We start from the raw sequence: 13095 nt of genomic DNA on the forward strand, positions 1-13095 counted from the left end.
TGACAATTCAGACTAAGTATATTTCTATATACATACTTGAAAATACTGTATTTTTCTTTAAAATGTTTTCCCATGCTCTCTTTTTAAAGTATTTAATTTATTTTATATTTTCTTATTGGTGCATTATAATTATATATAATGGTGGAAATCATGCCATATTCATACATGCACATAACAATTTGATCAATCTCTTTCCCCATCACATTCCCTTTTCTTATATTCCTGCCTATCCCTGATCCACTTGCACTACTCTACTGATCCTGCACCTCCTCCTGTTATTATTATTATTTAGTGCATTATAATTATAGTCTTACACGAACATAGCATAGTAGAGTAGATTTCTGCCTCAGAACTCCCCATTCCTTCCTGTCTTTCCTCCGTCTCAATCCCCTTTTTTCTACTCTATTGATCTCCCTCCTACTTTCATGAAATCAATTTTTATTCCTTTTTAAAATTCTCTCCAGCTTCCATATGTGAGTGAATACTTTTGACTCTTAACTTTCTGAGTCTATCTTTTTTCACTTAGCAAGGTATTCTGCAGTTCTACCCACTCAGCAGCAAATGAGATTTTTTTTTCTTTATGGCTAAATAAAACTCCATTGTGTATATATAACACATTTTCTTTACCCATTCATCTGTTAAAGGTGCTGGGGAAACTGGGTATCCATTTATAGAAGAATAAAAAGAGATCTGTTTAAGAGCACCTACACTCATTCCATAAATTGGCTACTTTTAATTGTGCTGCTGTAAATATTGTTTATATATTACTATAATATGTTTACATTATTTATTGATTTTTCAAATAAATTCCAAGGAATGAGATAGGGGGTCATTTAGTAATTCCATTCCTACTGTTGCCATATGCTTTCTAAAACGGTTGTATTAATTTCCAGTCCCACCAAACAATGTTTAAGTGGTTGTATTAATTACAGTCTCACCACATGCTTACAGTAATTATTATTATTTGTGTTCCTGATGATTGCCATTCTAAATGAAGTGAGATGAAATCTCAATGTATTTTTGATTTGCTTTTCCCCGATTGCCAAGGATATTGAATATTTTCTTTTAAATATCTGTTGTCCATTTGTATTTCTTCTTTTGATAAATGTCTATTTCAATCATTTGTCCATTTGTTTATTAGGTTGTTTTTCTGGTGTTATATTTTTGAGTTCTGTATATTGTACATTAATCCCCTGTCAGAAGAGTTATAGGCAAAGATTTTTCCTCATTCTGTAGGCTGTCTCTTTATGCTATTAAATATTTCCTTTGCTGTGTAGATATTTTTTAATTTGACGCCATTCCACTTATTGATTATTGGTTTTATTTCTTGAAATTTAGGATTCTCATTAAGGAAGTCAGTGCCTGTATCATACGTTAGAATGTTGACATTATTATTATTTATTTTTTGAGCAGTTGCAGAGATTAGTCTACTTCTTAGGTCTTTGACCTACTCTGAGTTGATTTTTGATTTTTTTTTTTGAGGTCAAGAGAGATGATCTAATTTTATTCTTCTATAAATGGATACCCAGTTTTCCCAGCACCTTCTATTAAAAAGGGTATATTTTCTCCAAAGTTTGGAGAAAACTTGGTCAAGATAGATGACTTTTTCCATGTGGGTTTGTCTCTGTGTCTTCTACTTCCATTCCACTCATCTTCATGTCTGTTTTCATACTAATATGACAATGTGATTTTTACTTTAGTTCCACATTATAATTTTAGATTAGGTATTGTGATACCTCCAATATCAATCTTTCTGTTGAAGACTGCTTTGGCTATACTGGGTCTTTTATCCTTTCATATGAATGTTAGTAATGTTTGTTCTAGTTCTGTGAAGAATGTCATTAGTATTTTGATGGGTATTGGGTAACATTTGTAGATTTCTCTTGGAAGTATCATCTTTCAAACAATATTATTTGTGTCTCTCCCAAAAATATGGGCATCTTTCCACCTTCTGAGGTTTTCTTCAGTTTCTTTCTTCAATGTTTTTTAATTTTCATCATAGGCATCTTTTACTACCTTGGGTATATTTTTTTACAGTTTTTTTCTTTAATATTACTATGAATGGAATAGTTTTCCTAATTTCTTTCTCATTATTGATGCACAGGAAATTGATTGTTATCCCAAAACAGATAATTCAATTTCTTCTTTTCCTATTTGTAACCTTTTAATTTCCTTCTCTTGCCTAATTACTTTGGCTATAGCTTCAAGTACTGTATTGAATAATATTAAATGGTTTTTTCAGTTTATTTTTTTTATCAAAAATGGGTGCAAGATACAGTTGAAGAGCTTTTCTGAAACTATTTAAATGATCATGTGATTTTGTCCATAATTTTACTTATTGATTTGCATATGTTGAACCAACTTTGCATTCTTAGAATAAAACCTCCTTGATTATGGTATATAGTCCAGAGGATCATTAGGGACTATTTTGAAAACATATTCAAATAAATTCAAAAATCTAAAATATATTGACAAATTTCTGGACTATCTGAGTTACAACCAAGAGGATATAAAAAGACCTAAACTGACCAATATCAAGCAAGGAGATTGAGGCAGTAATAAAAACTTTCCCACACAGAAAAGCCTAGGACCCTGATAAATTCTCAGCTGATTAACCAATTAAAGAAAAACTAATGATAATCTTCCTCAAATTAGTGCATGAAGTAAAAAATAAGGGAACACTCCCAAATTCATTCTATGGAGCTAGTATCACCCTCACACCAAAACCAGACAAGGGCACATCAAGGAAAGAAAAATTCAGATCCATTCTTGATGAACACAGATACAAAAATACTCAATAAAATACTAACAATTTACATTTAAAAATACATTATTGTATATCATGACTAATGCTGTTTGCTTTTTAAATTCTTTGAAACAATAGTTCACAAGAAAAGCTGTGAGTTTTTATGTGAGATATTTAGAAATGCAAGAAACTTATGGGAAATTGTCTTTCAATGAAATATCTGAATTTAAAGTAAGAAAATTTATCAAACTAAAATACAAATTAAAACGTTGTGCCCCACGTATACAATATGTAGAAGAATTAATAAATCTTTTTTTTTTTTTGAATGACTGTCTTAGCTAGGTCCTCATCTTTTACTGTACCTTTGACATGTAGAAAGAACTATCATTTGCTTCCTGAAAACATGAAGTTTTAAAAGTCTTTAGAGATTAATTTTAGGTTTTCACAGCAAAATTATGTGCAATGTCAGAGATTTCCCACATACCTCCCACTATCACAGCCTCTCCTATTATCAACATCCCTCACCAAAGTGCTACATTTGTTATAATTTATAAACCCGTAGGAACACATCATTATCATCCAGTGTCCATTGTTTATATTAGGTTTCTCTCTTGGTGTTTTATCTAAATTTGTGGATTTTTACAAGGTATGAACCATTACAGTATCATACTGAATAATTTCAGTACCCTGAAAATCCTTTGCATCCCACCTACTTATTCCCTCCAACACAAAATTTCCACTGACATTTTTACTCCCCTCATAGTTTTACCTTCTCCAGAATGTCATATTGTTAGAATCATATCAAATAGCTCTTTAGATTGACTTCTTTCACTTAGTAGTAAACATTTAATATTTTTGCATGTCTTCTCTTGACTCTATATCTCATTTCATTTTAGCACTAAATAATATCCCATACCATGAATGTTTTAATGAACTTTAAGTCAACTTTGTTTGGAAAACTCCTCTTTCTTTTACATCTATTTTTTTTCCTGTCTCTGCCTCATTTTATCTGCCCTACAGTATATTTTTCAGACTCATGGAAATGTAGATATCTATTGAAAATATCACTATTCAAATTTCTAAGTTCCCTGCTCTCTAAAGGCAAGGAGACCTGCCTTTGATATATTTATTTATTTTTTTGGTACCAGGAAACTCGACTCAGGGTCACTCAACCCACTGAGCTACATCCCCAGCCTTATTTTGTATTTTATTTTTACAAATAGGGTCTCACTGACTTGTTTAGCACCTCACTTTTGCTAAAGCTGGATTTGAACTCGCAATCCTCCTTCCTCAGCCTCCTGAGCTGCTAGGATTATAGGCATGCACCACTGAGCCCAACCGGAAAGCTACCTTTTAGTGGCTTTACCCCACATAAAGATGAGTTGAGGGACAACACAGAAACTCATTATCACCATGAATTGATCATCATCTAGCCATGATACTCTTTTTTTTTTTTTTTTCCTGTCAGGTCCTCCTCCCTATTATCCTTGTCTTTTCTTTCACCATCATGTCCATTACACCAAGAACATAGGATGATTCTGTCTCATGAGAATGATGTAAGAATCAATTTCTTGTGCCACAATAATTTTTATTTCCAAGACCTATAGACCTGGCTTAGATATTCAGATTATGGAGGACTCTGTTCCTGTCTCTCTTCTCTTTTCATACTCAAAACACTTTCTTGGTGTCCTATGTATTGACAGGCCATATCTCCTGGAACCACCTAACTTATTTCTGTCAATATCCTGTTCTGACATTATTTGAAAAAAGAGAAAAATGATTTTACCTGATAAGTGAGGTCTCCATGGAGACCATTCATAATTTCTGCGTAGAAGATTCTTTACTTTTCCTATGAAAGAGGTCAGGTTATATATCTCTGTCTCTCTTTTTAATCTATGTGCATGGATTAAAAAGGGAATGTAGTATATTTGATAGAAGACATAGGAATACACCCCGGGTACAATGAAGCTTATGGAGTTTTTAATCTCAAGTTTTAACATATGTTGAAAAATTGTGGGTTAAATCAGATTTTTGATATTTAAAAAACACAGTTCTCTGTTAAACTAGTGCCTATTAACTGAAACACACACACACACACTCACACACACACATTAATGCTGAGGAATGTTAACATCTTTTAACTAAAAAATATGTCATTACTGAGAAGACTTGAAGACTTGAGCTTTAATTACAGATATTTTAGCAGACTCACATGACAATATTGGAAAAGGTAGATACCTAAAAATAATTTGCCTGAGAAATCCTTTGTTAATAATATGAGACTTTCAAACCCAGTTACTTTCCATAAATTGCTTTTGAATGAGCACAGGCACAGGTATTTAGTTCATAGTTAGGCCTCACCTTGGGAGGTGTTGTCTATTACATAGATAGAACTTGCCAGTTATTCTACATTCTTATTAATAATTTTTCAAGGATAATTGAATGATTTATATATGGAAACATGAAGAAGGCTTAAGTCACAGAAGACTTAAGTAATATAGTAACACTTCATGGCCAAAGACAGGATTATAGAGAGAAAAATAAATTTATCAATGAACTTTATATGGTTGTAATTACTATAAATAAGGCTACTCTTGATAATTTAGAGTAGATGTTATTATATGCTAGTGCTGGGCATAGTAGTGCACACCTATAGTGTCATGGCACATGCCTGTAGTGCCAGTGACATGGGAGGCTGAGGCAGGAGGATTGCAAGTTCAGTCCAGCCTCAGCAACTTAGTGAAGTCCTAAGCAACTTAGGAAGAACCTGTCTCAAAAAAAAAAGACATGCATGATATTTTGTATTAAATATGATGTATTTTATGGTTTAATATTTGTAACATTTTAAAGAGAAATATTCTTTAATTTTCTTTGTCTAAATAATTTGCATTCTCCTTAATTGCTATTCTATTTGTGCTCTTTTGGATACTATTATGGATGCCACATCACATAAAATGCACTATTCTACTAGTATGGGTAAAATTATATATTTCTTTTTTGCAGTCGAAAAAATTACATGAAGCTCATTGTTGCTGCAGATGATAATCAGATGGCACAAGGATCTCTATTTTGGGATGATGGAGATACTATAAGTGAGTGTTCCATTTAGTAGATAAATGTAATTTATATATATATATATATATATATATATATATATATATATATATATATATTCTGTTCTTTCATATTTTACTTTTTTTTTGGAAGCTGAGTACAAAGCTTTTATAAAAAGCTAAAAGACCTTGAAAATTACTTGAATCAACTTGGATAAACAAAATTGGAAATATTTCAAGACCCCTGTCTTGTTTTAAATTTGTTTAATCCCTAAATTAAATATCTGACTAGTGAAGAGATTTGTATAGTGTGTATTACCTATGGCAGAAGCTAATACAGTGCCATTCACAAAATAGATACTGAGTATATATTAAAATACATAGATACTAAGTATGTCATCCCAGGGACTCTGGAGGCCCAAAAGTTTGAGGAAAGCATTATCAACTTAGTGAAAACCTGTTACAAAATAAAAAGCAAAAACGCCTGTAATCCCAGCAGTTTGGGAGGTTGAGGCAGGAGGATCATGAATTCAAAGCCAGTCTTGGCAATGGAGAGGCTCTAAGCAACTCAGTGACATCTGTTTCTAACTAAAATATAAAATAGGGCTGGGGATGTGGCTCAGATGTTGAATGCCCAAAGTTCAATGCCCAGTACCCCACCAAAAAAAAAAAAAAAAAAAAAAAAGTCTGGAGATGAAGAACAGTGGAGCACCTCTGGGTTCAATCTTTAGTACCATGATACAATCAAACAAACAAAAAAGGAGTCTTCTGGGACCCATCCAAATTCCACTAGTTTGAGGAGAAAATGAGGAATCTTCTTCCTTTGAGCAAAATTCCCTCAGGAGATTCTTATTCTATAGATAAAATATAATTGCCATTAATAGTACCAGTTCTCTCAGATGGAGTTCTAAACATTTTATTGACACAAACTTTAGACATAAAAACTGTCACCAATGTGAAGTTGTAGTTTTCATATACTACAATTTAAATTAACTGTCCACAGATGATAAATTTTCATTAATAGCAAAGATATGTATCATCTTTTAATCAAATAAGTATTCTAAAACCAAAAAGATAAGAATCTATTAGTAAATATAAAGCATGTGAGAAAGTTGACATAAGAATTCTATGTTAGCACAGAGAAGAGTGGTGCATACATGTAGCCTCAGTAACTCGGGAAGATGAGGAAGGAAGATTGCGAGTTTGAACCCAGCCTCAGCAATTCAATGAGGCCCTCATGCAACTTAGTGAAACCATGTCTCAAAACAAAAAATAAAATGGTCTGGATATGGAGCTCACTGGTAAATCACTTCTAGGTTCAATCCCTAGTATTAAAAAGTGAAATGAGAAATTATACCCCATCTGATTCAAATGTATGATATGTCAAGATCATTGTACTATCGTGTAACTAATTAAAACAAAAAAGTGAAAAGTAAAAGAGAAATAATCATATACAAGTGAACAATCATAAAATTGGCATAAAGTCCTCTTCATTTTCTGGTTTAGAAGGCGAACCAGTAAACCACTATGAGATAAAACCCTTTGGTTTAGAACCTTGACTTTCAATACTATTTTAACTGATGTTCTACTAAGTTCACAGCCTTTCTTTCCCTTATCTTCCAGCAGTATGTACTTTGAATTTACCAATAATTTTCCAGGGGTGTTAAGTTGATATATGTATAATTGTTTTTCCCCAGCTTTTCCTACTGTACTAAGTTGTAAGTGAAAACTTAGTATGCCCTGTGCCCTATTCAGTTTTCATGGCAGACTTATCTTTAATTGCTGGAAATTACTAATATGATTCAGATTATATATTTATGATCTCTTTATTCAAGAACAAAAATTGTTCTGGACAATTTTTGTAATCACAACATATAAAATAATTATGTTTTTCAAATAATCCCCTGGAATTTCTTGACTAGACACCAAATATAGTATGCAAAAAATACTTAGTTTCTGAATTTATTAGATTCGAATCTCTAAAGTTATCTTCTACATGGAGGACACCAATCTAAATTGATATTCCCATCTGATGTTATTCTTTCTTTTAGACAAATACATTCAAATTTTGTGATATAATTTGCAGAACAATTCTCTCAAAGTAAATTGAAGATAGATAAAAATTAACACATCCTAAAACTTGCAAACATAAAGTACGTCTTAACCTTTCTAACATTATAATATTTAATCTTTATTTGCCCTATGGATGTTAATGAATCATCTAGATATATTTGTGTCTTTGACTATGATCAGAGATGTTAACTTCTTCCTATTCAACAAAACTTTTCCTATCTTCCTAGTACTTGTCACTGTGCTTTATTTAATCTAATTCTCTGAGTAAAACTTTCTGTTAAAACTTCTGCTAAAATTGTAAATTGAAAAGTTAAGACTAAAATACTTAAGGCATATTGGCACTAATATACTCACAATTCATATTAAATTAGTTATGCATATGTTAGTTTATATTCAGAGAAGAAAGTTTGAGGCTGAATATCAATTTTCTTACAGGAAAACTAGTCTATTAATTTTTCATTAAATTAAGGAATATGATGCTGACATATGTAAGTAGAGAGGGGAATTAAAATATATTGCTTTTTCCATGTTATCCCAATATGTATTTTAATCAGGCATTTGATGTACTTTCCATCTTCTGTATGCTTCTTTATTTTTTACATATATGTACAATCAGAGAAGTCAGAGTAAATTTATCCTAATTACAGATGTTGGCTATATTTAATCATTTCAATTTTGCAATTTATTTAACTATTTTAGCACTGACTTTCCTCTATTACACAATGGAAAATCAAGTAATATATATCTCTAAAGTAGCAGTGATAAAGTGCTTAGAATTTCAAAATTAGAATGTTTAATAAGTGTTAGCTCTAAAATTATTATAAAATACATACCAGATGAAGTAAAAATCTTATGTTTTGTCAGTTTGACTTTCATTAGAAATGCAGGAATACAACATTATAATGTTTTTAACAGGAAAGAAAATTAGTTATACTTAAGAGTTTACTACTGTTCTTTGAAAATAAAAATATATTACTTTTTTTTCTCTCTACAGACACCTATGAAAGAGACCTATACTTCTTGGTACAATTTAATTTAAAAGAGGTATTTAAAATTATTTATATACAATTGTGTTAAAGAATGTGTGAAGTTTCATTCCATGTTTATTAGATAAAACACTTACTTTAAATACACCAATAATTTTCTATACTATAATATACATTTTGTCAATTTAATTGCTTTTGCAAATGAAGGGCTTAAAATTTTCCTTTACCTTTGTAGAAAACTTTGACAAGCACTATACTGAAAAATGGTTACATAAATAAAAGTGAAATGAGGCTTGGAACCATCCTTGTATGGGGGAAAGGAAATGCTGCTGTCAATACAGTCAACTTGATATATAATGGAAACACAGTATCACTTACAACATTTGAAAACCTAGACAAAGAGGTAAGTGAGTTGGAAAATGTAGACATTCAAAATATGAATATGAACTTCTTATATTTCTCATGCCTAAAGAAACATAATTTTGAGTCAACTGTGACATTTCTCAAATATTCATATTCATTAAACTTCCCATTTTATTTCTGTATTACCCTTAGAAACATTTCACAGGTATCAATCAAAATAGTATCTTTTTTAATAATTGTTCTGACATAGCAAAATTAATTTACATTAAATATGCATATTGCTATTTCAATATTTTTAAATAAAATATGTTAATTTGGACATTGTATATGTCAGATTAAAATGTCTTTGAAAAAAAATTCAAAATTAATAGAGCTACCTACTCTTACTCATGAATACAGGTCTGAGTGAGGATACAGACATTAAACAAGGAGTTTAACATTGCTACCATTAATTTGATTTTTTATTTTGAAAAATTAATTTTGGGTCCTCTCTTTCTTTCCAATTAAATAAAAATAAGCAGGTAAACAGTCTGCTAAACTCCTTCCAATTCTAAATTCTGTGAATCTATGAATTGTTAAGGTATACTTCAAACAATATATATTCTACAAAATAGTTAAATTTTTGATCAAGTTTAAGGTCAGATCTGCACTGCTAAAACTATGTGTGACTACATAGTATTTAAACAAGTTTAAATACATAGTATTTAAAGTTGTTCAAACCACCTAGCCATTATTCACTTGGAACTTACAGAATAGCCAGTTTGCTGATTTCAAATTAAATTTAAAAAAGACTATATCTTGGGCTGTCTCAGATTTTTGTAAATGTCATAGGATATTAGATTTAAACAGCGGCTACCAAATTTTTTTTTCCACTTGAAATTTAACACTTGACCTACTATTAATATGTTTTGTAGGCAAGTTGGATTTCCAATTCAATGTGGAAATCATGTTTTTCTTACTACTTTGTGGTTAAAATATCCTTTATTTTCTAAAAAAATTATGCTAAGATTGGGAAACTGCAGGTTGGTATAGTATTCTTCATTAGCAAAAATAATTATTAAAAACTTAGTACCTCACACTCATTTCTTTCTGAAAATTGTACTGGTTTATAAAATTCCAAAGAATGGAATCAGTGATATAGTTCTGTGGTCTTACATGGCAGACCAAGAAACTACTTGCAAAGGGAAATAAATTCTCCCCAAATAAAGAGTTAGAGGTTGTAAATCACAATTCAAAATGAATTTTGTCATACTGTCCTTTGTTTTATCAGATTAAAAAAAGAGTCTGCTTTACCTATTTTCTTGTTCTTTATTTACTATTATGGTGGCAACTAAAGCTCATAACTTTTATTCAAATGAAGCAAATAATGTCAAATGAAGATGTCAAATTATATTTAATGTGTTGGGTATTATTTTGTTTTGAACAAATGTGCCACTAAAAAATAGATCATTTTAAAAAGGTTTATATTTCACTGCTTCCAAACATATTTATGAAGAATTTAAAATACTATGAAGAAATTTTTTGATGTTTCATTACACTAATGATTTCAAAAATGTTACTCTTGATGAACCATTTGAAATGAAGATATTCATTTTAACAAAATGAAGAGTTGCTTACACGTGCATTCAAAGGGAAAAAAAAATTTTGGACACAGTTTTTCAAGCATTAATGTAGGAAAGGTATAGAAGAAAATGAAAGGGAAGCGAGGAACAGGGAGATTGGAGAGCAAGAAATAAAAGACAAAGACCAGGCAGAGATATATAGGAGACTTTATTTGTCAGAGCTGAAAAATAAAGGGCATCTCTCCATAGATGGATAGAGGCAAAAGAGGCTTGGGGTTCCGGATTTTATAGGGCAGACTCAGGGATTAGAGTGGTTAAGGGTGGGTTAGGTATGAGGGAATGGTGAGCCTTTTTCAGAGATGCCCTTGGGCAGGAAAGTAATTTTTTTTTTTAATGGCATTGTCACTTAAGATGGCTGTCCAGATGTTAATCAAAGAACTTACAGAAAGATAATCCATTTCTTTCTACACTCATGTTGCCCTTCTGCATAGGTGTGGCAACTTTATGCAAAGGATAATTTAATTGCAATATCAATATAATTTTTAAAACATTTTCCTGGAAACAAATATGTCTAGCTGATTTTTGTGTGAGCTATTGTTTTTCTGGTTATAGATATTGACAGTAATTAGTCATTTTACTTTTGCAGTTTATTTAATAGTTTTGATACTGACTTTCCTCTGTTATACAATGGAAATTCTAATGATGTGTATCTCTTGAGTAAAAGTGATAAAGTACTACTAAAGAACTAGCTTAGGGTTTTTTGGTTACAATAGATCAATTTTAAAACTGACTAATAGATATTAAGATAAGTATTTTTCCCCATTTAAATGCTTCTACTACTATGGTAAATTGACCCAGATTTGCTATGCCTAAGTGAAGAATAAATTTTTTAAAGCCCTTAATTGAGTACTTGATGTGTGATAGGCCGCAGAGAATGTTGATATTCTCCTTCACTTGCCTATTGGTTGAATACAAACTTTTAGAGCTAAGACACAGAGAATCATGTAAGCATATATTAGAGAAAAAGCAATAAAAATATAACATGATTATTTGACCATAGTTGCTTAGATTATTTTTATGGTTAGTCACTGTAGAGTCTAGCTGAATTTATCTCCAGTAAAGAAGGTGATACTTAAAAAATTGACAATTGGCCGTAAAGGATAGATGCCTTTATAACATTTGAGGATTGGAAGTGTAGCAGTTTATGTAGTGCAATCATGAATTCCTCCAAATTTAGGTGTTGTGTCAAAAAATAGATATCAAGATGATTGCCTAATAGTTTTGGCTTTTTATGTCTTTGACATTCTGCCTCTGGTAATTCATTTCCATTATCTATAACGTGAGTAGCTGAGATGGTTTCCAACTGTGAAATAAAAGTTTAGCAAGAAAAAAAAGTGTATCCTCTTTCATGCTAAATAAAATCATCTTTGTTTGAAAAAGAACAAAAATGTGATTTTAATTAAATAATTGCAATTTTACTTTTTTTTCAGATATTAAATATTGACCTTACAGACAAAAATGTTACTCTTGATGAACCATTTGAAATCAGCTGGTCATGAAGAGTGCCACCAATTCAAGTTCTCAAGGAGAAATTAATACTGGATTTAAGTTTCATGGCACTTATAAGTGTCCCTTCTCATTGACTCTTACATTCTGTAAAATATAATTTTCATAACACTTTCCTAAAAATTATTGCACAGTGTACATCAAAAGTAATGCTAAATTTTTTATATTAATGTAGTTTGTATTCAATTATTTTAAATTTTTAATAGGATTTGGATAATTCTATGTTGAATAGTTTGGATAGTTGATAAGCAGAAGGTAGATCTGTACACATAATATTAAATATGTATGTGTAAAACTAAACTATAATTAAAATGTGGTTTTTAAATTAAGTGAAACATGTAATTATAAGTGTTATACAATATTTTTTAATATTTCACAGATTTTTTATGTAATAAGTCGTTACAAAATTTAATTATTTTGTACCATGTATATTTAATTAGGAAACAGAAAATAAAATGTGTGTATATATATTAAAATGGGCACATTTTCCCATTATTTTCATAGTGAAATTTGTCTTATTCAGTTTAGGTTGCTATACTAAATTGCCATTACCTGGTGTATTAAACAAGAAACATTATTTTTCCCAGTTTGTGAGGCTAGGAAGTCCAAGATCATGCAAAGCTCCTGCAGATTCAGTGTCTGTTGAGTGTATCATCCTTATTTGCCCATGGTGTCTTCATAAGTCCTCCCATCATAGAAAGAGAGGGAAAGACAGCAAATTCTGTCAAGTCCCCTTTCTTTTTTTA

The 13095-nt window shown here is 30.8% G+C and overlaps 1 protein-coding gene across 2 annotated transcripts in view; it reads left to right on the top strand.

The window, feature by feature from the left end:
- Positions 1-12342, top strand: part of Si (sucrase-isomaltase) — a 77578-nt gene extending 65236 nt beyond the window's left edge. For both annotated transcript variants that reach the window (XM_076867721.1, XM_076867720.1), the window contains exons 44-47: positions 5750-5838; positions 8867-8916; positions 9094-9261; positions 12274-12342. In XM_076867721.1, the coding sequence (XP_076723836.1) occupies positions 5750-5838; positions 8867-8916; positions 9094-9261; positions 12274-12342 (376 nt within the window). The remainder of the gene's footprint in view (positions 1-5749; positions 5839-8866; positions 8917-9093; positions 9262-12273) is intronic.
- The last annotated feature ends 753 nt before the right edge of the window (positions 12343-13095 follow it).

The sequence above is a fragment of the Callospermophilus lateralis genome, chromosome 10, assembly GCF_048772815.1.
Source record: "Callospermophilus lateralis isolate mCalLat2 chromosome 10, mCalLat2.hap1, whole genome shotgun sequence".
Lineage (NCBI taxonomy): Eukaryota > Metazoa > Chordata > Mammalia > Rodentia > Sciuridae > Callospermophilus > Callospermophilus lateralis.